Source organism: Prunus dulcis, chromosome 6, assembly GCF_902201215.1.
Source record: "Prunus dulcis chromosome 6, ALMONDv2, whole genome shotgun sequence".
Lineage (NCBI taxonomy): Eukaryota > Viridiplantae > Streptophyta > Magnoliopsida > Rosales > Rosaceae > Prunus > Prunus dulcis.
In genome coordinates this window covers 13,015,954-13,042,753 of record NC_047655.1, presented here as the reverse complement: position 1 = coordinate 13,042,753, position 26,800 = coordinate 13,015,954, and the positions used below count along the sequence as shown (strand labels likewise).

At 36.2% G+C, this 26,800-nt stretch overlaps 2 protein-coding genes across 7 annotated transcripts; one reads left to right on the top strand and one right to left on the bottom strand.

Moving 5' to 3' along the window:
• Window positions 1-12,227: 12,227 nt before the first annotated feature.
• LOC117630306 (ubiquitin carboxyl-terminal hydrolase 24-like) lies at window positions 12,228-13,066 on the bottom strand. The gene is made up of 2 exons (XM_034363047.1): window positions 13,059-13,066; window positions 12,228-12,888 (listed from the first exon to the last, which is right to left on the bottom strand). The coding sequence occupies exons 1-2, from the start codon at window positions 13,064-13,066 to the stop codon at window positions 12,228-12,230; spliced, it is 669 nt and encodes a 222-aa protein (XP_034218938.1).
• Window positions 13,067-14,246: 1,180 nt separating this feature from the next.
• LOC117630916 (abscisic-aldehyde oxidase-like) lies at window positions 14,247-23,882 on the top strand. 6 transcript variants are annotated; one of them, XM_034363779.1, is made up of 10 exons: window positions 14,259-14,687; window positions 14,997-16,676; window positions 17,295-17,554; window positions 17,701-17,910; window positions 18,169-18,387; window positions 19,447-20,412; window positions 21,219-21,314; window positions 21,502-21,600; window positions 22,056-22,245; window positions 23,287-23,882. In XM_034363779.1, exons 1-10 carry the CDS (start codon window positions 14,546-14,548, stop codon window positions 23,556-23,558), a joined length of 4,134 nt encoding a protein of 1,377 aa, XP_034219670.1. In that variant the 5' UTR covers window positions 14,259-14,545; the 3' UTR covers window positions 23,559-23,882. The 6 variants fall into 6 exon arrangements, 4 of the variants coding, with proteins under 4 accessions (XP_034219673.1, XP_034219671.1, XP_034219670.1 ...); XM_034363781.1 differs by lacking the exon at window positions 14,259-14,687 and having other exon boundaries at window positions 14,997-15,067; window positions 15,240-16,676; XR_004586274.1 differs by lacking the exon at window positions 23,287-23,882 and having other exon boundaries at window positions 14,248-14,687; window positions 21,480-21,600; window positions 22,056-22,080.
• Window positions 23,883-26,800: the final 2,918 nt, after the last annotated feature.

The following is a 26,800-nucleotide window of genomic DNA, read 5'->3' as shown; positions in this document are numbered from 1 at the left end:
TTTCTCTTGATCATGTCAATTCTCTACACTAGACCAATTTTGAAGAGGAATGGGAACTGGATGATTTGGTCGTTTTGTTATGCAAACCCAGAGATACCATTTGTGACATTTGGCCATAAATAAATAAAAAATTTCCAACGTTGCGGATAAAATTGATAGACAAATAGCCATATAAAATTGGCAGTAAAAGTAAAAATCAAGGCTACATGGTAAAATTTCGGAGGCCATTTTTACACTCCATTTTTATCCTCTACTTCAATTTTGATGTTTTCTAAATCTTCTTATTTCTTGTAACTCTTCATGGCTGTAAATAATTTAATTTATGGTCATTCACTTTGGTTGCCTTTTATAAGGAGGATTAGAGAATGATGCGAGCTCACCTTCTAGTACTTAATCATTTTGGTTTACATGGCTACTTGTATTCTAAATGTCGTTACTTTGAGTTTAATGCAAGGATTGGGGGAACACATTTTTTCAAAAAAGAATCTCCCTAAAGCAATAGAGATGTCCACTTATGCAACTTTGATTTCGAATCTAGCGCTAGTCCACTAGAAATTTATTATCAAGTTGTCACATGTAATCAAAGTGGAAACACAATGATAAGTTATAGATAGATATGTTGTTTGGAAAATATGGAATTTATTCCATAATCCAGTGATAACAATCCATAAAATTAAAGAGGGGTGTTGACGTTTTAGACAAAATTTCTACTCAAAAGTAATTAGAGATAAACTGATATGTATATTCTTCTCTTTAGGAGGGATATATATACTTATATACAAAGGGGATACAAATAGAAAATAAGGTTTTCAGTCCTTTTACTCCCTGAACTATGACAGTTGTTGTAATTAACTCCTTGAATTAAAAAATCAGCCAATTTAGTCCTTGAAGAAAAACAAATAGCCAATTTCAACCCAGCCGTTAGATTTTATCAAATTTCATTCACTTTTCTGTCTAAAAAGTCACGTGTCATTCATGCGACTTACTATTTAAATTTATTATTATTATTATTATTATTATTATTAAAAACTAAAATATTTAAAACACCATAATAATAACATAAATCTGAAACTTAAAAAGCGAAAAATCCCAACCCATCACCCACCCTAGCTGCCACCCACACCCACCCCTCCCTCTCTCTCCCCTTCCCATCCCGCTGGTCCAATCTCTCCAGCAACAAGTGACAAGTGAAGGGTGAAGTGGTGATTTTGCCCTTCTTAAAGGGGTTGCATGCACATCATGTGGGAAGAGTAACAGAGAAATGGATAAAATTAGTCAAAATCTAACGGTAGGGACTTAATTGACTATTTTTAACAAATTCATATCCTTAATTTACCGAAAAAATAATCAAGAGTGTAAATTGACAATTATGGTATAGTTCATGGGGGCAAAACCGCATTTAAGCCTTTTTAAAAAATGAATCCAAATTTTCCACTCCTGTTGTATTCTCTATAGATCTAATCCAAGAGATAAAAGTTAGGGAAAGAAGGACATGAGGCACAAGTTTTCACTCACTATCAAGATGTCTAGCGCCTTCCCAATTTTGTAACCCAGACCAGTGGTGGTGCTGAGATGAGGCGTGAGACATCGACCTTAAGTTAACGTGGAGGACCTGTGTTGGGGAGATACTGTAAATGTCAAAAAGAGGCACTAATAAGGACATCGCGGACAGATTTAAACCCTGGAATAAGGTTCTATGTTTGCGGCACATAAGAGGTGAGTTTTATGATGCTTTTGGTTATTTTAATTTTTTCTTTTCTTTTATCCAATTCCATAACTGATTCAGAGAGGTCAACGGCGTGATTTGTGAGAGTGGGCCCCAGATATGTGCGATCGTTCCAAGCAAGTCATTCATGGGCTGTTAAGGCGTATTAGAACCATGGAAGAGGAACTTCAGTTGTAAAGAGCTAAAGTAAAGAAGATTAGGTTCTCGTTTGGCAGCTACTTGATTGTGATGATAATTTTGGGTCTTTCTGTGTTATTGAAACCAAATTGCAGGGATGGGAAACAGTTGAAATTGGAACTTATGTGATAAAAGGGTTTGAGGGCATGTATTTTGTGGTTTTGGGTTTTGGGTAATATGTGTCAGTGGTGTTGTTGGGTTTTGGCATAATATGTGTTAGTTGCATTATGCCCTTCTTGGCCACATCTTCTGTAGTGTATTACGATATCATACCTCCTCAATTTTGTGGCACTTTTTGGAATCTCATCTGTCCTTCTCACTTTAGATTTCTTTGGCCTTCCAGCTTGCTTGTGTTACACAGGAGGTTCAATAGGTGGATTGCCTGTTTTCTGTTATTAAAATTATAGTTTTCCTCTTTCTGTAGAGCCAAATACAAAATATTTATATTATAAATAATATATAAACAAATTGGAAAACTTTTAAGGTACAATGAAATTGAAGAAAAACAAATTAATAAGTAAGTGAAAGCAAAATAAATTACAAGTAAAAATGTGAGTTTGGTACGGTGAAACACGTCAAAGACGCTATCCTAAAGCCTTTGTAGCCTCCCTACGTGCAGGTACTTACGGTCTACAAGACTCCAAGATACGACCTCTTGTACACAAACTCAAGATCCGCTATGAGCATATTCATAGATGGATATAGGTATCCAAGTCAGAGAACCATTGCCAAAATAATAATGGTAATACTTGTAGGATGACTAAAAATGCCTAGAGGAGGGTGAATAGGCCAATTTAAGATTATAATCAAATAAGTAAAAATAAACTTCGGTAGCAGGATTGATATGGCTTATCAATCCTGAAACGTGCTGAGTATAAAATAAAAGAATACACAAAGAATTATTTTAGGTGGTAAAACCCCACCTCTTGGGAAAATCCACGGGACTCCTCAGTCCAACTCAAATCCACTATAGAACGATGATTACAAGAAGTACTCACACACTTATACTAGACTCATTCTAGATAATGTTTACCGACTTCTTCGTAACTCAACTTCTGTCACGGGATGATCTTCGATACTCCTTATGTTGAACGCAATACTGGCCACGATTACTTCAAGCTCGCCGGAGGAAAACCGCCACCACGGTCTTGGTGCCCTCAACCGTATGAGTCACCAACATGCATATGAATGCAATATGAATGATTAAAGTGTTTGATAAATCACCAAGTAAACATGGAACACTTTGATGATTTAGCTCAAATATATGCACAGTAGCTTTCTTAAGAATTTTTGATACACGAACAAAATATGGGAAAGCTATATTTCATAAAAGAGATGCACACAATGATTTATACAAAACCTAATCTTCACAATCACGTGAAGGCCCACAGCCCCAACTCAAAGTCTTGCCATGCGTTCAATTTGATAGTCTTGGAATCCTATATGGTTTCGTCATGTTCTATAGTATAAAAGATGGTTTTCCAACCATCAATTGTTATCCAATGAAACAATATATATCAGCATGTAAACAACGAAGCCAAATAGAATATTAATTGAAACAAACTTTCCAAGACCAAAATGATGAAAACAAAATCTTTTAACTTAAATCAAAAGTAATTAGAGAGAAGCTGATATGTATATTCTTCTCTATAGGAGGGATATATATACTTATATACAAAGGGGATACAAATAGAAAATATGGTTTTCAGTCCTTTTACCCCCTAAGCTATGACAGTTGTTGTAATTAACTCCTTGAATTAAAAAATCAGTCAATTTAGTCCTTGAAGAAAAACAAATAGCCAATTTCAACCCAGCCGTTAGATTTTATAAAATTTCATTCACTTTTCTGTCTAAAAAGTCACGTGTCATTCATGCGACTTACTATTTAAATTTATTATTATTATTATTATTAAAAACTAAAATATTTAAAACACTAATAATAACATAAATCTGAAAATTAAAAAACGAAAAATCCCAACCCATCACCCACCCCAGACCCTAGCTGCCACCCACACCCACCCCTCTCTCTCTCCCGTTCCCATCCAGCTGGCCCAATCCCTCCAGCAACGAGTGACAAGTGAAAGGTGAAGTGGTGATTTTGCCCTTCTTAAAAGGGTTGCATGCACATCACCAAGGACGGACCGATGACATGCACAACCTGGGCTATAGCCCAGGTGAGGTTTTTTAATTATATTTCTTATAGTGTTAATGTTAAGCTTATTTAGAGCATAAATATCAATTAAACTAATTGGATAATTGTAGTTTTACCTCTGGGTGCTGTGTGTGTCTATGTGACTCTATCTTTGTGATGATAAATTTTTTTATGAATTTTCTTTTCTCTTAATTCATTTTTGTTTACCATAGTAGACTTTAACTAGCATTGTTGGTGTAAAATAAGCCTTTTAAACAAATAAAATAGAAATGATATGTTCTTAAATTAAATTTTTATATATTTATGAACAATTTTATAAGCCTCACTTAAGGGTTTAGCCAAGCCTAAAATCTAACAGTTTAATAAGGTAAATCTAGCCCACCCCATTTTGAAATCCTGAGTCCGTCCCTCACGTGGGAAGAGTAATGGAGAAATTGATGAAATTAGTCAAAATCTAACGGTAGGGACCTAATTGACTATTTTTAACAAATTCATATCCTTAATTACCGAAAAAATAATCGAGTGTAAATTGACAATTATGATATAGTTCATGGGGGCAAAACCGCATTTAAGCCTTTCAAAAAAATGAATCCAAATTTTCCACACCCGTTGTATTCTCTATAGATCCAATCCAAGAGATAAAAAGTTAGGGAAAGAAGGACATGAGGCACAAGTTTTCACTCATTGTCAAGATGTCTAGTGCCTTCCCAATTTTGTAACCTAGACCAGTAGTGGTGCTGAGATGAGGCGTGAGACATCGACCTCAAGTGAACATGGAGGACCTGTGTTGGGGAGATACTGTAAATGTCGAAAAGAGGCGTTAATAAGGACATCGCGGATAGATTTAAACCCTAGAACAAGGTTCTATGTTTGTGGCACATATGGGGTGAGTTTTATGATGCTTTTGGTTATTTTAATTTTTTCTTTTCTTTTATCCAATTCCATAACTGATACAGAGAGGTCAACGGTGTGATTTGTGAGAGTGGGCCCCAGAAATGTGCGATCGTTCCAAGCAAGTCATTCTTGGGCTGTTAAGGCGTATTAGAACCATGGAGGAGGAACTTCAGTTATAAAGAGCTAAAGTAAAGAAGATTAGGTTCTCGTTTGGCAGCTGCTTGATTGTGATGATAATTTTGGGCCTTTCTGTGTTATTGAAACCAAATTGCAGGGATGGGAAACAGTTGAAATTGGAACTAATGTGATAAAAGGGTTTGAGGGCATGTATTTTGTGGTTTTGGGTTTTGGGTAATATGTGTTAGTGGTGTTGTTGGGTTTTTGTATATGTTATTTGATGCCATTTCCTGTATAAAAAATTTGGCTAGGTCTGAATGAAGTGGTGCAATTTGAAACGATTTGATGTACTCATAGCAGTTGGGCTTGAATATATCTGACCATTTGGATATCACACTTTCAATGCAAAACTTCACCATATTGGTGCAATTGGAAAGACAAAGTATAAAGAGGTCTTAAAGAAACCAAACCTTTTGGTTATTTGGAAAAAAGTACTGAGTTTGCATGTTACACTTTGAAGTATAAAAGTGCATACCATATCATTGGTGCTTAATCATAGCACAAATACAAAAGACTTGCTAAATACCACAAGTGCAGAGCATTACAAAGGAATGGTTAAAAACCACAAGTGCAGAGCGTTACAAAAGACTTACCAAAACAAACAAGTTCACAATTACAAAAGTCTTGCCAAAACAAACAAGTTCACAATTACAAGGCAGTTGCATTATCAAACAGTTTCACCATTACAAGGTCACTGTCATGGCCTCTAAGGCTTTGCCTTCTTTGCAGGTGATTTAAACTTTGGGGATTGACAGATAACTATTGACTCAACCTGTGTTCCACTTGCAAACACAAAAATCGTAGGTTGGGTTGCATTTGGTTGGCGGTTTGTCCCTCTCACTTGTACACTTGGAACTAAGCTTCTCCCACCCATTCCTACAGGTGGAGCAGTGCCTCTCCCTCCTAGTCCTGCATTTGGAGCAGTGCCTCTCCCTCCTATTCTTGCAGTTGAAGTGTCTCTACCTCTACATGCCTTATCCCGATTCACCAACATCAAATAATACCAAGCATAAAACCATAAAGTAAAGCCAAAATCAATACCAAGACTCATAAAATAATATCAAGCAACATCAAATAATACCAAGTATAAAATCAAACAATACCAAGCAGTATCATACCCCTTCTCATTGGTATGGAGTGGGGAGTTTGGCTAGCAACAGTTTGGGTTCTTGCAAGTTCGGTAGGTGCATCTTGCCTATTTGCAACTTGCCTTGGCCTTTGTGAATTGCTAGCTTGCCCTCCATCTTTTCAACCACAATTAGTTGCATTATGCCCTTCTTGGCCACATCTTCTGTAGTGTATTACGATATCATACCTCCTCAATTTTGTGGCACTTTTTGGAATCTCATATGTCCTTCTCACCCTAGATTTCTTTGGCCTTCCAGCTTACTTGTACACAAACTTAAGATCCGCTATGAGCACATTCATAGACGGATATAGGTAGCCAAGTCATAGAACCATTGCCAAAATAATAATATAAAGTAGAGAATATATATATATATATATATATATATAAGTAGAAAAGGAGAGAATTAGTTTGTGGTATGTGATATTCTGATGGTGAATTGTGATTTTTCAAATGTGAAGGAGGAGTGGCCTTAACCTTCACCATATTAAACTAGAAAATTAAGGCATTCAATATAGAAATAAAATCTAAAAATTAAATATTTATAACCCCCACAATAAATAAAATAAAACAACTAAAATAATTAAATAAATAAAACGGTTAAATTTTTAAAACCTTCTTAAAATTCCAACATTTTCACCCGTAAGTCTTGATTACGCATTGGGGATATCAAATTCTCATATGCTCTATCATATGCATCTCTAAAATTGCATGGGACTCCTCTGTTGCCTTGAGATTGCAACTAGTGCTTGGCAACAAGGAAGACCACATAGATCCCATGTCCTGCATGAGCATGTATGCCTATTCAAATCCACAGTAACATGTGCATAAATTGATACTTTCCTCTTCCAGCATGTTGAGCAATGCATGACCCACTCTCATTCAAGGTTTTTTTTTCATTATCTTTACAATCCTTGGTCCAACCTTCTGAGTCCACTGCATTTCTCTTTGCCTTGAAATTCTCAACATTAAATAATTTCTTAATCTCTCTAGGATTGTCAATATTGGTTTGTCTCTAGCTTCTAAAATAGCATCATTGAAACACTCACATAAATTATTGAACAACATATCACACTTTGGCCCAATTTTAAAATGTGATTTGCTCCAATGGCTTGCAGGCCTATCTTCCAACCATCTGTAAGCTTATCCAGACAAATCTCTTTTCTTCTCCATCTCTGTTTCCCACCATGGAACTATAGTGGCTCTATCTGCAGCCCATAATCTCTATTTTAAAGCCAACTACCGTGACCAGGTGTTCTAAAGTTTGCATGGATATGCTTGACACAATGTATGTACTCAGTAGCTGGCACTAAGTCTTCTATTGCTCTTCCTAGGCCTTTTTGCTTGCCTGTAATGATCACCCACCCATTTCCATCTGTCATCTTACATCTCCACCACACCAAATGCTATTGGGAATATGCCATTGTTGGCATTGATCCCAACAACAGTAAGTAGTTGACTTAGATGAGCTCCCTTGATGAAGCAACCATCAAATCTCACTATTGTCCTACAACTTTCTAAAAATCCTCTCCTACAAGCATCAAAGCATACATACATTGTCTGAAAAACCTCTCAAAGTTGTCTTCACAAGGATGGTGCTACTTGGATTTTGTCTCTTAATGTCCTAACAATAGTCCCATAGCTTTTCATATTGTTCTTCAATTGACCCTTGAATCTTCTCTTCAGCCATTTGCTTTGCTTTATAAATCCGATCCTTAGTAACATCAATGAAATAATGCTTCCTTACCAATGCCATGAAATCTACCACTGAAATATTAGGATTTTTCCTAAGCTCCTCATCAAATCTTGCAGCTAACCAACTAGAAGTTACAAATCTGCTTCTTTCCTCTCTCCCACATGTGTGCTCTCCTAAAAAAGTCTTCACTCTAACAGTCGGACCCTACCCAAGGACAAGGACCCTTCTCTGATTTTCCATTGCATTTAATTCTGTGCCTACCAGGTTCTTTCTTCACAAACTTAGTAACCTGGACAACTATTAGCATAGTATCGAATATCTTCTCTGCACTCTGTCATTGTTGGAAATTCAAGCCCCAAACTAAATTTGGGAAACCTCAAGTCATGATACTGCTTAAATCTAAGGGCTTTTCTTCTGGTCTTCCCTCTCACTGCAGATGTTAAATCTAATGTATGCCTTTGTTGTGAGATGTTAGTAATGTATATTACAACTAGTTGTCTTGAGGACTAGTGCTTCACAAACTCAAGAGAATCTTTGCCTGTGATAATTGGAACACAACCCACTTTTTTTTTCTTGTAACACCCTAACGTCTCTTTATTTAGGTTTATCGAAATAACATGACGAAATGCTCTTTGTGAACCAGGTTCATGAATTGGCACTCACTGCAACTCCCACACTTGCTGTAACTGGCATGCTGGTCGTTCTCTTTTAACATTGAGTTTCCATTTTTTCTCTTATATTTCTTTAACAATTTGTTTCTGGATTCAGATATATATATATATATATATATATATATATATAGGATCCTTCTCAATAGGAATGAGAGGAGTTCCTTGGATTGTGATGTCTGAGGTATATAAAATTTGCAACATTTACTCATCTAACTGTCCGTAATCGATCATGTCACCGGTTTGAATAAATTTCCATCTGCTGCAGATATTCGCTATAAATATTGAAGGGCAGGCTAGAAGCTTTGCAACTTTAGTGAACTGGCTTGGTGCATGGTTGTGTTCCTACACTTTCAACTTTCTTATGATCAGTTGGAGCTCCTATGGTAAATACCTTTTCCTTTTCTTATTATAAAAACTAGAGAGTAATATTTAGTAGAGTTAAAAGCAAATCTGATTATACATGGTAATAACTCATTACATGTCTCTATTTTCAGGTACCTTCATTCTGTATGCAGCCATCAATGCTCTGGCTATATTGTTCGTGATCTTGATGGTACCGGAAACAAAAGGGAAAACCCTGGAACAAATCCAAGGAGACATTAATAAATAGAGAAGTGAAGGAAGAATTAAAAAAGAAAAGAAATGAAGAGCATTTTTTGTGGTCATTCGTTGTCGTTGAAAATTTTGACAGCACAGTGCAGCAGATTGGTTGATGGAATCTTGAGAGTGGCTTCCAAACCACAAAAATATTGTACTGCTACTGTTTACCCCACAAAAACATTGTCCCTACTTCGTTGCAATGACTGTTTGGCATTGATTGGTTTATTTATTTTGCTTTTGTTTTTGCCTCTGGTACTGTATTCATGTTCTTGCTTGCTGGTTCCCTTTTTGGGGTTTTCAAAGGTGTAGCTTTGGTGGTTTTCAATGCCACTGCTAGTGCATGTTCTTCTTATTTCTTGTCAAAGTTGATAGGGAGGCCCATTGTCTTCTCTCTTTAGCCTGACAAGTTGCAGTTTTCCAAAATCAGGTAAATTCAAATGTCTCCATATCTCCCATTGATACTAACTTCACAAATAGGAGTAATTCATTTATTTTTTTCTTCCAGGTGGCTAAAGAGAAGAGAGGGACTTTTGAACTACATGTTGTTTCTACGATTGACTCCCACCTTGCCAAACACATTTATTAATCTTGCTTCACCAATAGTGGATGCACCCTATCATATTTTCTTCCTGGCAACCATAATTGGTCTGATACCAACTGGTTATGTCACCGTCAAGGTATGTGTCTTTCACTTCTATGAAAATTTTGGGTTAAATTATGAAGTTCAATTGTGGTCTCAGAATATCACAAGGAATTATCAGAACTCTACTAAGATCCTGAAGGATTCTATGCTCAAATGACACAAAATAAAAATCACTATGCAAAAACAGATATGATTGTTATTTTTTGCATAGAGGAAGATCATTATACCTTCATCTCTGTCATCTCAATCCGCACTGTTTACTCATGCAGGAAAAAATAAAATCGTCTTTAGCAATATTGTTAGTTTTCTAATTTCAGATGAGAAAGCGTCAATTTTGGAGAGTGGTTTTAATTTTGGTTAATTTCACAAAGTGGTTGGAGCTTGAACCACTTGCCACCAACATGTTAAGGCTTTGAGATAGAGTTAGGCCTAATCTATGAAGGACAATTATAATGGTGATTTATCTGAGTTCTCTTGCATTCATAATGTACTCAAGTGTCACTAGTTATGCCTATGTATCTCTGACTCTGTTTTTTCCCTTAGGCTAGATTAGCTTTTGGAGAGTTGCGAAAGGAAAATAATTTCCTAAGAAGCCTTTGGCCAGTAACTAATCCACATTCTAGTCAAGAACATCTTTTACATCCTCAACTTTTACAAAAGCCTCTCCGCCCATTCCTTGGTCGAGGGTATTTTGACGATGTAGGAGTGTAAAATGTGATTCCATTAAGGACGTCGTGTCCTTTTTGTAATATGTTGTAGATTATGAAGATATAGTGGGAATATGGAATGAAATTATAGTGGGAATGTGGAGTTTTTGTATTGCCATTGTATTGCTCCCCTATTGCATTTGTATTGTCATCGTATTGCCATTGTTGTGTTGTGGTATTGCCTGGTTATTGCACTTATATTTGTTTCTTATCAACTGTTTTTTCAAGTCTGTCTTTTGAATGAACTTATAAGGATATTTTGTAAAAGAAAACACTTGATTGTATAAGTTTATTTTGTAAAGGAAAATGCTAGATCATTATTCATTATCATATAAATAAGGCACAACAAGCACTGTACATGTATCTCTTCAATATGATTGATTCGTGTTCAGCTATTGGTGTAAGAATGTGATTCCATTATTGCTTTTTTATTGATTATTTATTATTGTAAGAATGTGATTCGTTAATATAAATAAACTCATAGTTGCTTCCCCTGCAACAAATTATATTAATTAAGAAAACCAACCAAAAAGCAATACAAAAGCAATACAAAAGTAATGGCACGTAGATCATGAAGTGGTAACAGGCATGCAATACGATAGCAATAAACAAGCAATAAAGTGACAATAGACAAGCAATAAAAATACAATAATAAGTTGGACAATAGCAATAAACAAGCAATAAATTACCAATAGACAAGCAATAAAATAGCAATAGACAAGCAATACAAAAGCAATAAAAATACAATAAACAAGTTGGGCTCGGCTTTTCTGTTTCTTGTGCAATCTAAAAAGAAAAGGTGAAAGAAACAGAAATTGCCAAGACAAAACTGCAGAAAGAAACAGAAAATAATTATATCAGACATTTCCCCTTACATTTTTCTTGCCAATGATATACATACCCTATGAACTTGGAGACATTCTTGACACTGAAAGTAGCTGAGGCATGCATCATTTTGCAAACACAATGATGAGATTGAGATACGATGCACATTTCACATTTTCCACCTTATTATAATGCAATTTTAAATTATAGATACAAAATTCTTTACTGATAATGATAACCACCCCAACCTAAGGACGGCTCGGTATAAATTAATACAACTTTCAGTCAGACTATGACATCATATATATCCCTTGAAATACAATATTAAAAATTGCTGGCTCAAAGAAGAGTAACGAAATTTGATTCCAAATCCAGCATTTCAGTATAATGCTGGAGGAAGTTGCAACAAATTGATGACTATAAGTCTGCGTCCATCTTGAAGATGAAATGTTTTCCACCATCTTGGAGGGCTGACATAATGCTTTTTGATAGTCACCCACCCTTCTCTAAAAAAAAGTTCGTCTTTCCTCTGCAGGAAAAAAAGAAAGAAAAACCAAGATCAAGATCAAGATGCCAAACTAAGGGGTAGGACATTAAGCTAATGACTGGCCATCCCTATCCTATAAACTTTGATAGGATGCCACAGGAGCTTAAGTTCCCTGGAGTTTCCCGCAAGTTTATATTTCACATGGTCAATGGTTAAAAACAGAGAAAGCTTCTCTCCAAGTTTCCCTATACTCCCCCTTAAACAATCTCATCCCCCCCAAGAGTTATCTAATATAGGATGTGCACCAGTTTTGACTAGTCCAGCCCCATTGCTACAGATAGAGACCTTAGGCACTTTGCGAGTTCTCAATTCCTGCAGAAGCTGAACAAAGGAGAACAGGATAGAAAGCCTGTAACGTTGCATTGAGAAAGCACAAAATCCCTGAATTGATTAAACCACGAGGCAACAAGACCGTAGAAACTGTAACAGGCCCATTCAAACACTTCTGTAGTTCCCCCTTTACCTTAGAAGCTGATAAATCATCAACACGACCATTCTGCTCTCTGTTCTGCAATTCCAGACTTGAAAATTGATTGGAGAGACCACCTTCGTTATTAGATAAAGGTAAAGAAGCTACATCAAGATTATCCATTGTCGCCTCTTTCACGCCATTACTATGGGCAGAACCATTTTTATAATTATCAGTACATCCATTCTCTGTAGGAGTAGTTAAAGATGCTGGTAAACTATCATTTGCTGCTTTTACAGCCTCCACTTCATTCTGCTTATTAAGTGAACTTAAAGGCTGAACTTTGCTGAGCCCTTTCACAGAATTTTGTGGTCTGCTTGATTCACCATTACATTCACCCGAAGATATTTTAGTAACAAAATTTATAGACCCAAACTGCAATACATTCTTTTCCAAAGGCTTTTCAGCCTTCCCAGGTGATTGCTTTTGCAGCAATGACCTGATCTCGTCTTCAGAGAATGACCCAAAAAACGAATAGCTGCAAACAAGGAATAACAACAAAATTTAGCAGGTTTTATAGCACAAGGAAGAGAAAAATCCCACGCCAATGTACATTAGTATTTCAAAATCACATTATGAACCATAAGACTACAACGGTGAAAAATATCCTACTAGATGCTGAAACAGCAATGATAACAACAAATTTACTTCTGCATTATTACTCAACAGCTAATTTAATTTAGGGCCTAGTGAGGGTAAAGCTGTGTTATAATGGAATAGCCATTGCCACCACAATAAATTCCCACACTAAATATGCATCATAAAATGGAACTGAAAACACGCATCACAAACGAACCAATCCACGATGACAAATAGCAAATTGAGGCACTTCATCATCCATAGAGCAAAATCAATCAGACCAATAGAAGTTTCATCCAAGCATGAAGTAATTCACAGTTACAATACCGAAATTTCCAATCTCTTTAATTACTAAACTTCACAAAATCAGTCACAGGTTAGTGAAATTATCCTTCTCAAATGAAAACCATACAAAAAGACAAACTAGTCAATAACAAATACAAAACCCACCTTAGAATCACTCATTTTTTGCGCACAGAACCGAATTGGAAATCCCAAAAACACCTAAAGAAAAGCATGAATTTTGCCTGTGAGAGGATTGAGAATGAGGAGGCAGTATGTGAAAAAAGTCGGAACCGAAACCAAGAAATAGGGTTTTGTGAGGCCCAGAAGGAGCAGAGGAGAAGAGAAAGACGTCGATTGAAGACATGAAAACAGAGGGAACTGAGAGATTGTTGAAGGGAGAGAGCATTTAACGGAGAAACCCTCTCTTTCACCTTCAAGAACCCCTTCACCAAACCCTAACATCGACTGCAGAGAGAGAAGGAGAGAGTACTGCTTAGGTTTTAGCAGCAGAGGGAGAAAGAGAGTGGTGGTGGTCGATGGAGAGAGAAAGCGATGAGAGAGGAAGAGAGAGAGAGAGAGAGAGAGAGAGAGAAGAGGAGTTGGGAGAAGTTGGCTTTCTCAGAGAAGAGACGATAAAGGGTCCATAGATATGCATTTTATATAGAGGGTAATTAGGTAATTTCAAGTCCTCAATGATTATGTCAGAATAAGATTTGTAAAATGATGATTTGGAAATGAAAGTTGTGTTAAGTGCTTATATCAGCATATTTTCCATAATAATTGCCCTTGTCATTGCTGCTATTATTCATATAAATAGTGACAAATTTTGTGTTTGTCTTGCCCTTGCTTCTGCTACTATTTACATAAATAGTGACAAACTTTACGTTTGCCTCTTACCCTTTGGAGTGGAGTGGAGTGGAGGTGCTCTTAGAGCTTGAATTAGATTGAGAGGTCATCTAGCCAAACATAAAAAGTGCAGGTGGCCACGGTCCGGTTGGACAAGTTATGATGATGCGGTTTGAGATAAAACCGGAGAAACTTGAAAGACCAACAGTTGGAATGTCGTTAATACATTTCAAAAGAGACGATTCTTATAAAGAAAAATGGATTGCTTAGGATAATACTCCAAAAATAGTGACTTAGCGGTTGACTTGGATTTCTGTGATTGTGACATCATTCTCCATCTTCGATAGATTTGGAGTGATGGGTACTTTATCTTCTGTAGTTTGTTGCTCTGCCTCTGAAGCTTTCTGGCTCTCTGACTCTAACAAATGGCCCAAAGAGAAGGTTGTCTGGTTTTTGCAGTTAACGGGGAGAGGTTTGAGCTCCCAAGTGTTGACCCTTCAACTACTTTGCTTGAGTTCTTGCGTACTCAGACTCGTTTCAAAAGTGTCAAGCTCGGTTGTGGTGAAGGTCTGCTCTCTCTCTCTCTCTCTCTCTCTCTCTCTCTCTCTCTCAGTTTTCAGAAGTTGAATTTAATCACCTCATAAATTTGAATGATTGGGAGGTTTTGAACACTTTTTTCTTTCATGGTGACCAATTGATGTTTAAAGAGCCTTCATTCTTGCTGCTGATTCTATAATTTCAGGTGTTCAGTAATAATCATATTAGATCAGGTTGTAATTTGGGTTACGAACTTTCAAAAGGTTTTATGTATGTTGGATTTTGCATCTGCATAAAATTGGATTAGTTATATAATATATACTGTAAAAATGGTTGCAGGTGGTTGTGGTGCCTGTGTTGTGCTACTGTCCAAGTATGACCCTGTTGTTGACGAAGTGAAAGATTTTAATGTAAGTTCATGTCTCACTCTACTTTGCAGTATAAATGGATGTTCAATTACAACATCCGAAGGACTTGGAAATAGTAAAGATGGGTTCCATCCTATTCAACAAAGGTTTGCTGGTTTCCATGCTTCTCAATGTGGTTTTTGTACTCCTGGCATGTGTGTTTCACTCTTTGCAGCTCTTGTCAAAGCTGAAAAGACCAATCGACTGGAGCCACCTCCTGGGTTCTCCAAACTCACTGTTTCTGAAGTTGAAAAGTCTATTGCAGGAAACCTCTGTAGATGTACTGGGTATCGATCCATTGCTGATGCCTGTAAGAGTTTTGCAGCAGATGTTGATATGGAGGACTTGGGGTTCAACTCTTTTTGGAGAAAGGGCGACAGTAAGGAAGTAAAGATAGATAGTTTGCCTCTATATAATCATGATGCTGAGAACTGTACATTTCCTGAGTTCTTAAGAAACGAAATCAGGTCTTCCATGTTTTTGGATTCAAAGAGATATGGTTGGTACAGTCCTGTTAGTGTTGAGGAGCTTCAAAACTTATTGAAAGCTAATGATTTTAGTAATGAAAATGAGATGAAATTAGTTGTTGGTAACACTGGGATGGGGTATTACAAGGAGCTAAAACGCTCTGACAGATACATTGATCTCAGATATGTTCCTGAGTTGTCAATGATTAAGGTGGATCTGACAGGGGTTGAGATTGGAGCAATTCTAACAATATCTGAAGTTATTGAAATGTTGAGGAAGAAAGACAAAGGTGAATTTCCATCAAGAGGTGAGATTGTGTTAAATAAAATTGCCAATCATATGGAGAAAATTGGTTCAGGTTTTCTCAGAAATACAGCTAGTATAGGAGGGAATTTGGTGATGGCACAAAGAAAATGCTTTCCTTCAGATATTGCTACGATACTTCTTGCTGTGGATTCAGAGGTAGGTATAATGAATGGTTCTAGATCTGAAATGATTAAGTTGGAGGATTTTCTGACTAGACCTCCACTGGATCCAAAAAGTGTACTTTTAAGTGTTAAAATCCCACATCAGGAAGCAGTCAGACAAGTTTCTCCAGAAACGAACACAACATTGCTGTTTGAAACCTATCGAGCTACACCCAGACCCCTGGGAAACGCGTTGCCTTATTTACATGCTGCCTTCTTAGCTGAAGTTTCTTCTTGTAAAATTTCTAATGGAATTATGGTAGAGCACTGTTGTCTGGCTTTTGGTGCTTATGGAACTAAACATGCAATTAGAGCAAGAAAGGTTGAGGAATTTTTAACTGGAAAAACTCTGACTGCTGGTGTTTTGTATGAAGCTATTAAGTTAGTTAGAGCTACTGTGGTTCCCGAAGAAGGTACCATGAGTCCTGCTTACAGGTCAAGCTTGGCTACTGGTTTTCTTTTCGAGTTCTTTAGCCCGTTAATTGACACTGAATCTGAAATTTCCAATGGTTTCTTGGAAAGTCATTTTTCGGCGGATTCTTCTATGTTAAAAAAGAACCAAAGATGTAAGATTCCAACTGTTGTCACATCTGCTAAACAGGTGCTTGGATTGAGTACAGAGTATTATCCAGTTGGTGAGCCAATTACAAAATCTGGAGCTCTCTTGCAAGCTTCAGGTTTGTTCCTTCACATGATTATGAGGATGTCTAGTTACTAGCTTTCTTTTTATGGTCTCTGTGATGGTAATGGTGAAATCTATAAAGAAACTTAATCTTGACTACTCACTTTAAGACCTGATAATATAGAAAAATCTGGATTTTCTTTCTCTGGAGTGAAGTTATATTAAGGACACTGGGACGCACTACGTATTATTCATGAAAATACCATTGCTTATATATTTTGCTATCTTCTTTCCTCTTGGTCAGTCATTTTAGAGAGCTAAAAGTATTTAGAAATTGAATTATAAATTTACAAGTGCTTATATAAATGTCTCATTTTAAAATGATTCTGTCTGTGGATTATGGCACTGAGTTTGTTTGACCCTTTTATTTTCCTGGCTTGCAATAGTTATTGAATTTTTTTTACCAACCAGGACAACAGTGAGTTTGCATTGACTCCATATCTTTTCCAGTTTTTAGTGGTTACATTATTCTCTTTAAACCATTTCATGATCTGTTTTGATTCCATTGACTCCATATCTTTTCCAGTTTTTTTTTTAAATTATATGTTTTCTTGGGTGCTTCTAACTCTTGACAACTAAAGTACTTATCTCATTCATGAAAATCAAATTCTAGGGGAGGCAGTCTATGTAGACGACATTCCATCTCCGACAAATTGCTTATATGGAGCGTTCATTTATAGTACAAAGCCTTTGGCCAGAGTGAAGGGAATAAAATTCAAACCTAAACCACATCCAGATGGAGTTTCTGCACTGATATCTTTTAAAGATATCCCCAACAGTGGGGAGAACGTGGGGTCGAAGACTATGTTTGGTACCGAACCCCTGTTTGCTGATGATCTTACTCAATGTGCTGGTCAGCCAATTGCTTTCGTGGTAATTGCATGATTCTGTTATTGTCTGTATTAAGCTTAGTGCCGGAATGAATGTAAAGTGTTACCCATAATGTAACTACAGACAAATGCTTTTTCTTCTTTGTTGGGATTGTGTGCTGAGTTTACTCATCAAAATAAATTTTATAGGTTGCAGATACACAGAAACATGCAGATTTGGCTGCAAACTTTGTGGTGGTTGATTATGAAATGGAAGGCATAGAACCACCTATTCTATCTGTCGAAGAGGCTGTTAAGAAATCAAGTTATTTTGAGGTCCCTCCTTTCATCTATCCAAAACAGGTTGGTGACATATCAAATGGAATGGCCGCAGCTGATCACAAGATTCTTTCTGCTGAGGTACTTGACATCTATATGACATTCTTCTTTGTTTCCTGGTTCCCTTTCCATCCCAATACTCCCGGGTTACTCTCCCCTGCTCCTAGTAAATTGGATACTGGATATTCAACTTTTCGCCTTGGTTTTATTTGTATATACAAGAACAGATTATATGAAATGGGGAAAGAAAATGAGTATAACAGAGAATGTTGGCTTGGTTTTCAACATCTTTGTAGAATCATCCACTAATTTACAAATCCATGCATACCTGTCTTTCAGATCAAACTTGGTTCGCAATACTATTTCTACATGGAGACTCAAACTGCCCTTGCTGTACCAGATGAAGACAACTGCATGGTGGTTTACAGTTCAATTCAGTGCCCTGAGTTTGCACACTCTGTCATTTCAAAATGTCTTGGTATTCCTGAAAATAATGTTCGTGTAATTACAAGAAGGGTTGGAGGTGGCTTTGGTGGAAAGGCCATAAAAGCCATGCCTGTGAGTATTTACTTTCAGGAGTTTTTATATTCCATCTCTATGACAGATTATCTAAATTATAACTGAGGTTTGCTGAGTTTTAGTTTAGATTAAGTACTTGTTATTACTGTGTGACGAATATGATATTTTTGTTAGACGACTGAACCCTAAAAGAACTGTTGTAGAATGGGCCAACAATGTGTATTAAGCTAACATCCTCTGCATGTACAACTTCCTATCTTGCATCTGGAGAGGTACAAATAGAGAGAAACAGACAGGTGCAGTCCCACCATGTACCTTACAAATTTAGAAACAAGTTGGGAATGAGGAACAGATATTTCCAACCTTACCTACAACCAGCTTTGATACTATGTTGGACAACTGTTGGACCCAAACTGTCAGGGACTAAGGCAAACAATATATGTTAAGCCAACAATTTTATCAGAATTGATTATTGGACTTGAAAATAAGATTTCAGTTTTTTTAAGTTTTGACAAGTAAATTGAGTTATTCAGCAACAACACGTAACCCACATTTGATAACTAATTCATTTATATTTAATTGACTCCATTTCTACTGGAAAATCCAGTCATTGTCTTCTGTTTTGTTTAATGTGTTTACATGCATTGCAACAGGGAGAAGAGAAATTGAGGCTCTTATTATTATTTATCATTATGTGAGATGGTTATTTAGAGATACTAAATAGTCTTAATGCACAACTAGCCAACACCCTAGGGTCCAAACTAATATGAATCTCACTAGAGAATTAGCTTATGTATTATCAACTAGCTGAAATTTGTTGATGCAATATATATAAATATATATATATATATATGTTGTATGAGCATTTAGACATACAATGTTAAGTATGTTGTAGGCGTATTTAGACATATATGTTCTAATTCATCAGATAAGAACCCAAAATTAAAATGATAAAAGCTTAGATTATGTATGTAAATGGTATGTTTCTTATCAACACACATAATAGTACATCATCTGTCTATGTTTATTGCCTTTTTTTTCATGAGTTGATTTACTAAATAGAGGCTAAAGGTCTATTTTGCTATTCTGATATTTTAGGTCGCAACTGCATGTGCACTTGCAGCACAGAAATTACACCAACCTGTAAGGATGTATCTCAATCGCCAGGTTGATATGATAATGGCAGGAGGAAGGCATCCCATGAAGATAATTTACAGTGTGGGATTCAAGTCTAATGGGAAGATTACAGCTTTACAACTTGATATATTGATCAATGCTGGCATGTCCCCAGATATAAGTCCAATATTGCCACGCAATATAGTGTGTGCACTTAAGAAGTATGACTGGGGTGCTCTGTCTTTTGATATAAAGGTATGCAAAACAAACACTCCGAGTAGGTCTGCTATGCGGGCCCCTGGGGAGGTGCAGGGGTCATTTATTGCTGAAGCTGTAATTGAACATGTAGCATCTACTCTTTCTATGGAAGTGGATTCTGTGAGAAGTGTAAATCTTCACACACAGTACAGCCTTGATTTATTTTATGAGCACAGCGCTGGTGAACCTCTAGAGTATACTATACCTTTGATATGGGACAAGTTGGCCATGTCTTCAAGCTTCAACCCAAGGACTGAGATGATAAAAGAATTTAATAGGTGTAATAAATGGAAGAAAAGAGGAATTTCTAGGGTACCTATAGTGCATGAAGTGTCATTGAGGCCAACTCCAGGAAAAGTAAGCATTTTAAGTGATGGGTCTGTTGCTGTTGAAGTTGGAGGAATTGAACTGGGTCAAGGGCTTTGGACGAAGGTAAAACAGATGGCTGCTTTTGCTCTTGGTTCGATTCAATGTGATGGTAGTGGAGATCTTTTGGATAAAATACGGGTGGTACAATCTGATACACTGAGCTTAATTCAAGGGGGATTTACTGCTGGGAGCACTACATCTGAATCAAGCTGCGAGGCAGTTAGACTATGCTGTAATATCTTGGTTGAGAGGCTAGCTACTCTCAAGGAAAGATTGCAGGAGAAAATGGGCTCTACTAACTGGGAGACGCTTATCCAACAGGTATTCTGTTTGATTTTGGGGAGGCCTTCTTTGCACTTCTGCACTGCTTTGTGGGAGTGCAAATAACACTACGATAATACCAGAGTTATTTGCAGTCCCCCAGAGAAGTGCATGCGATATTTGGGAGTGTAAATAGCAATCCTTTTTTATTTATTGTTTCTTCAATTTGTTTTCTTTTTAACACTTAATTAATTTCTTGTTTTTGAAGTTAGCAAAACCCTGCCATGGGACTCCAACAAAAGTTCACACACTAACTCTGGAAGTACCCAAGAAACTCCAAAAAAAAAAAAAAAAAAAAAAAAGATAGATAACACAAAACACTACTTCTAATCCCCCAGACAGAATAACTGAAGACGAACCAAAAGTTTTTAATGGGAGTACAAATGAGAACTATGAATCACTCATTGAGTCATCAGGTTAGCAATCATTATAATTCTTCATGGCGAGCTATCCAACAAAAACAGGCACCGTAGGTGGCGACAATACACCCTACAATCATAGGGCACTGTTCTAGGGTGCTGCTGTTAAATCTCCATTGATATACTCCTTTTTTTAGGGTGCTATGAAGAGTAAGAGGGAGATTTTGAAAACTTCTGTGGTCTTATGTATTTAATGAAATTTATCATAGTTTCAAGTTTGCCCTCATCAACAACTAAAAACACTCTAAACTTTCTACAACTACTATTTGACAGTGGGTTCATAGGTTTTGAAGGCACAGAAATAACTCTCTATCTTGCATTTTCCTTTATTCCCAAATTGATATAGACTATCATTACAGTCTGTATCATTCTTCTTTCAAAATGCAGGCATCCTTGCAAGCTGTGAACTTATCAGCAAGTTCTTATTTTGTCCCCGATTTTGCTTCCATGGAATACCTTAACTATGGCGCTGCTGTGAGTGAGGCAAGTTTGTCTTTAACAGTCTTACTGCTTCCTCATATTCTTGTATATTGTAGTTCTTTTGCGCCTTTTGAATTCAGCAGGGTATGCTTACATACTGCAGGGCAAGTCATACTGCAATATCATACTATCAGGATGAATACCAATTACTATCATTTAAAATTATAGGGATAACAATGAACTATCACAGGTGGAGGTAAATCTTCTGACAGGAGAAACCACAATTCTGCGATCAGATATGATCTACGATTGTGGTCAGAGTCTCAACCCTGCTGTAGATTTAGGACAGGTAAGCATTACTAAACTTATATGCTACTCAAAAATAAAGTTCTAATGTTTGCATCACTCCAAATTTTCTTTGAATTAAGATCTAGAGTCTACTAGCTATATGTTGCAGTCAAAGGTATAAGATCCTGCATGGGGAATGTTCAGGGCCAGAACTGTCAGTAGATGTTTGTCCCATATACTCGGTGCATATTCATAATGTCAGTAGGTTCTACCTAGAAGAATTTTTCATATTGCATAATTTCAGTAGATTATGCCCTAGTCCCCTTCTATTGAGGGATCCCTTGCATAATCTTATTTGAGTGACACCTTGTGGGGCCCACTAAAAATTATATTTCAATGATCCGAACCTTCTATTTTGCAAGTCTTCATTCATAATATTTCATATTGCATAATGTCATTTCACTGGTGTGTTGTCTATGTGGTTTAATAAAATTTAGGATTACGTGTTTATTGCAGATAGAAGGTGCTTTTGTTCAAGGAATTGGGTTTTTCATGCTTGAAGAATACTTGTCAAACTCTGAGGGATTGGTGGTTTCGAAGGGTACATGGACGTATAAGATTCCTTCAATGGACAACATACCCAAACAGTTCAATGTTGAAATACTGAACAGTGGGCATCACAGAAAACGTGTTCTCTCTTCGAAAGGTATGCCATTTAAAAGTTGCTGAAACCTTTTACGTTAGTTACACTCTGTGCCTGGCAGACTTGTACTTAGATACAACTGATAGTACCAGAAAAGTTTTCTCTGTGAATAAAAGTACGGAAATTTTAAAAAACTGGAAATTAAAAAGAATAAATTGTGCATGCCATACTACTTTTTAATTTCTTCATTTTTAAGTTATTATGGAATTTAAAAAGTGGAATGCTATGTATATTAAAAGTTAAGCAAATCCCAGAATAAAAATCCTAGCAGAGGATTCAGATTTTTGGTATAGTTGTAGCTTTCTTTAAAATTATTGATTGGGTTTTCCAGTTCATTTTCAGAAGTCAAATTGGACTGAAATTGGAACTGTCAAAGGAATGAGACTAGTCCTAATAGAAAAATATAGCTAAGGAATGGCTTTTAAAAACCCCTTTTTATATTTCATCTTATGAATTAACATATGTTATCTCTTTTGACTTTCCTCTATGTTTTCCTTCTTTACGTTTAACTGAAAGCCTAAACAAAAATGTTAGTGAAGGGGCTTTAGTTTTTCTAGATTGTTATAGTTCGGTTTGTGTCAGAGAGAAGAGTCAGAAAAAAGAATGTTTGAGGGAGAGAAATATTGGACCACAATATTTTTCTTCTCTCTTTCTCTTTTCCTCTTTAATTGGCCCCACACCAAACTCGAAAACAAATTAAATTTCAAATAAATTTTTTATATTTTGGGTTCCAGAGTCTATTTTCTGTTACAATCGTATCATTATATTAGAGGAGCCCTTCCTTAATGGGTCCTTCGTGTAAAAGAATTTGGTACCTTTGTTGGAGTAGGATTGTTCTTCTAACATGCAGGGAAGAGATTTGTAGAGGAAAACATTAAAAACATTGTTCATTTATTTTTGAATCTCTCTTTTAAATTTCTAGTTAGGTTCTCAAGTTGCTTAACATTCAAAAATCCCAGCTTGTAAAATACACTCATGAAAGAGAGCCGTTGGTTTTTTAAAATCAGAGATCTAGCAATTCAAATTGACATGTTTTTTGTGCAGCTTCTGGTGAGCCACCATTACTGCTTGCAGTTTCAGTTCACTGTGCTACTAGGGCGGCAATTAAAGAATCAAGAAAACAGCTTCTTCAGTGGGGTGGCTTAGATGGATCAGCATCAATTTTCCAGTTGGATGTTCCCGCTACCATGCCTGTTGTGAAGGAGCTATGTGGGCTGGAAGCTGTGGAGAGGTACTTGGAATGGGTTGCAGGCTATGGCAGGAAGGCAGACGGAAAATGTCATTATCTGTGCACACAGAAGGATCATGCTAGTTAATCCCACGTCAGTAAAAGAACCTAGCGGCGAGATAACCGCAGTCACCTTATCTGAATAATGGTATGAATAGGGTTCAATATTGAATTTTGAACATTGTTTGAGTCTTGTGCAAAAATAAAAAGGAACGAGGAATGGAGAATACAATCTCTAGATTTTGGCCGGTATGGTCAGTGGCGGATCTATTAAGGCGCAAAGAGACCTGCACCTCTTCTTGTCAGAAAGATTATTGTATGTGCTTCAAATTGTCTCTTTGCTCAGCTGGTGGTGGTGCACAGATTATCTTATTTTTATATTACTCCATTTATTTTTATATTAATTCATTTACTTAAGTTTACAATTTTAATAAAGAAGTACCCTTCATTTGGATTCAAATAAAAATACTAGAAAATCAAATTCCCACCAAATCAAAATATGAAAAAAAAAATTTAGTGCAAAATACGATTTAGGCTAAAAATGATGGCTTATTAAGTCAATATATACTTCATAATAAAATCCCATAAAATCAAGTTTTCTTATTTGATGTGTAAGGAATAAAAGCTGCCAAAAATTATCGTGAGAAAATAATTATTTCAAAAAACCATTGTCCATACTTGGTCAATATTTTTATATAAAACAATTTTTTATGTATGATATAAATAAATGAAGGGACTTAAGATCAATCTAAGTAAAAGGCCTTAGATGTTCAATTCACAAAGAGTTTTTAGCCTTTCAAAATTGCACTTCTGCTAAAAAAATTCTGAGTCCGTTAGTACTTCCGAGAAACAATTACAAGAGCAAATATTCGTGCTCCAATCGTGCCGTATTATTATGTGTCACGAGATCCTTCACATGTTTATGAAAGCATTGTGAAGCCAGACGTAATGGCACCCGGGTCACAGATTTTGGATGCTTGGGTTCCAAATAAACCAGCAGGCTATGTGCAATGGTTGGAGTTTCCTCTATACGACAACTACATTATAGACTCTGGAACTTCCTTGGCTTCTCCCCATGTTACTGGCTTGGCTGCACTTCTAAAAACCGCACATCCAAAATGGAGCCCGGTTGCTATCCGATCTACCATATTTAACTGCTAATCCATTTGATAATAGACAAACTCCTATTCAAGATGCGGGCAACAATTTTCCATTTGCTTCATCTCTAGCCATGGGGTCGGGTATGATTTTAGCACGAACATTTGGAGCTTATCAAATACAGCACGTGGAATCAAGGAGTAAGAAGAATTAATAATAAAATAACCATAGTAAGGGTAACTCATCAGACACATTTTGATGATATTCGCGCTATGTCAAACAAAACTCTAACGGCTCCATTTGGTTAATGGAACGAATTTGAGGGGAAATCACTTTCTATGTATTTTCCAAAGTCATTTCCCATGTTTGGTAATATTGCGAAAGTAACGGGGAGATATCACTTTATTTTCTTTATCATTTTTGTTTTGTGTTGGAATGGAAAACAAAATTTGTATAATTTTCCAATTATACCCATATTAAATCAAATTTAAAAAAGAAAAAAAAAAGAATGCATGATATATATGGTAATTCTACACTGTTAATGGGGACAAAATAATAATGAAAAATGTGCATTTAATGTTTGTTTATTTTCCAAAACTTTCCCATGAGAAGGGAAAACAAAACCCAAGAGGGGAAGGAGGGTTTCACTCCACCGCCACGCCCCACACAAATATTTTCTCCATTTAACAAAGCAATTAATTTTTCATCCCAAAGCCTCCTTTCTTATGAACCAAAAGGGGCCTAATTTGGCACTTGAAATGAACACACCAAGTCTATACAATCTACTCATTTCACTTCCATGAGGAATAACACAATGAGTAATATTATACCGACAATCCACCCTAAGCAACAAAGAAAGTCGTATGATGCCCATTGTTAGGTGTTTGAATACAAATTTCAACTCAAATGTGGGGTATTGTTGGTTTTTGCAAGGCATTGCAAATATGTTTGAGTTGAAATTAGTTCCACATTGAAAAACTATAGTTCCTTGAAGGTTTTTATAAGACCTACTCTTGGAAATAGGATAGTTAGGGTTGGGCTATGAGCAATATCAAAATAATTATTGTAATATTTAAATTTAATTAAGGATTTTTATCTATTAAAAAAATGCTGCCAAAAAACCCATTCAAAGACCTAAATCAATAATTAAAAGAAAATAAATAATATTTTGATATTTTTTTAAAGAGAGGAGTTAGACTTACGTGTTCTAATTTAGCAAGTGTGCTATTTAGTGAATCACTTTTCAGACTCATTGTATTAGACGAGCGAGTGATACATTTTTTTCACTATTGGACTACACAGTCTCATTTAAGTTAGTCTCGTCTCTTACCAAATAAGGGTTTCAAGTGCTGTTTAACCCAATCCAGTGAGGCGTACGAAAAATGGTCTAAAGGTCTTTCTAAGACCAACTCTTGAAAATAGAATAGTTAGGATTTGGCTATGCAAGTGGCCCAATTGAGTGGCTTGTTGGGTCTGGCCTTTGGGTCAATGCCTAATTAGTTGGGTCAATAGTTAATTAATATATATATAATATATATTTAAAATTAGTCAAAAGATGGGCTTTGGGCTTCTGTGATTTAAAATTAAACCCAATTAATTAAATTAATTCCTAGTTAATTATTTGAATTATTTTTTTAAATTCAAATATCATATAAGTTTATCTAATTGGGTTTGACAGTTATATGATACATGTTCCAATAAGTATTAACTCTCTATATAAACAGGAGCCCTGGTTTTGTTTAAGATACATAAAAAATGCATATTTCATTTTAAGTCATATTCCTGTAGCTTGAGAGATAAACATATAGAATTCGCCAGAAATCAAAGCCATAATCCTAGGACTTTATTTTAAGATAGTTGAATCCTGGTGGAGCAGACGCCTGTAGAACTACAAGCACTGAGTAGGGGCGAAATTCTGTTTCTAGGGCATTGCAATCTGCAAGTCTCTATCTAAAAAACCAATTAATTTTATTTTACTGTCTTATTTAATTTCGTGATTTTATTTACTGTTTAATTTAATTGTTGAATTACATTATTAGTGTAATACTGATTGTTGTTTCACCAACACCCATGTCCTTCAAGCCCACTCTTTCAACAAGCATAACTACGTACGCTGCTACATTGCTTAACCAAGGAACTTCCCTTTGTGCCAAACTAGTCAATAAGCTCAAATGGACCTAACCCACACAAATTTATAGGCTTACTATGTGGGTTATGGCGTGGATGGATATA

Bases quoted from the DNA above. Each gene is read 5' to 3' on its own strand.
- LOC117630916 (XM_034363779.1), top strand. From the start codon at position 14,546: ATGGCCCAAAGAGAAGGTTGTCTGGTTTTTGCAGTTAACGGGGAGAGG. The intron at 18,388-19,446 runs GTGAGTATTTAC...CTGATATTTTAG, and splicing joins AGGCCATAAAAGCCATGCCT to GTCGCAACTGCATGTGCACT. The intron at 21,315-21,501 runs GCAAGTTTGTCT...GAACTATCACAG, and splicing joins ATGGCGCTGCTGTGAGTGAG to GTGGAGGTAAATCTTCTGAC.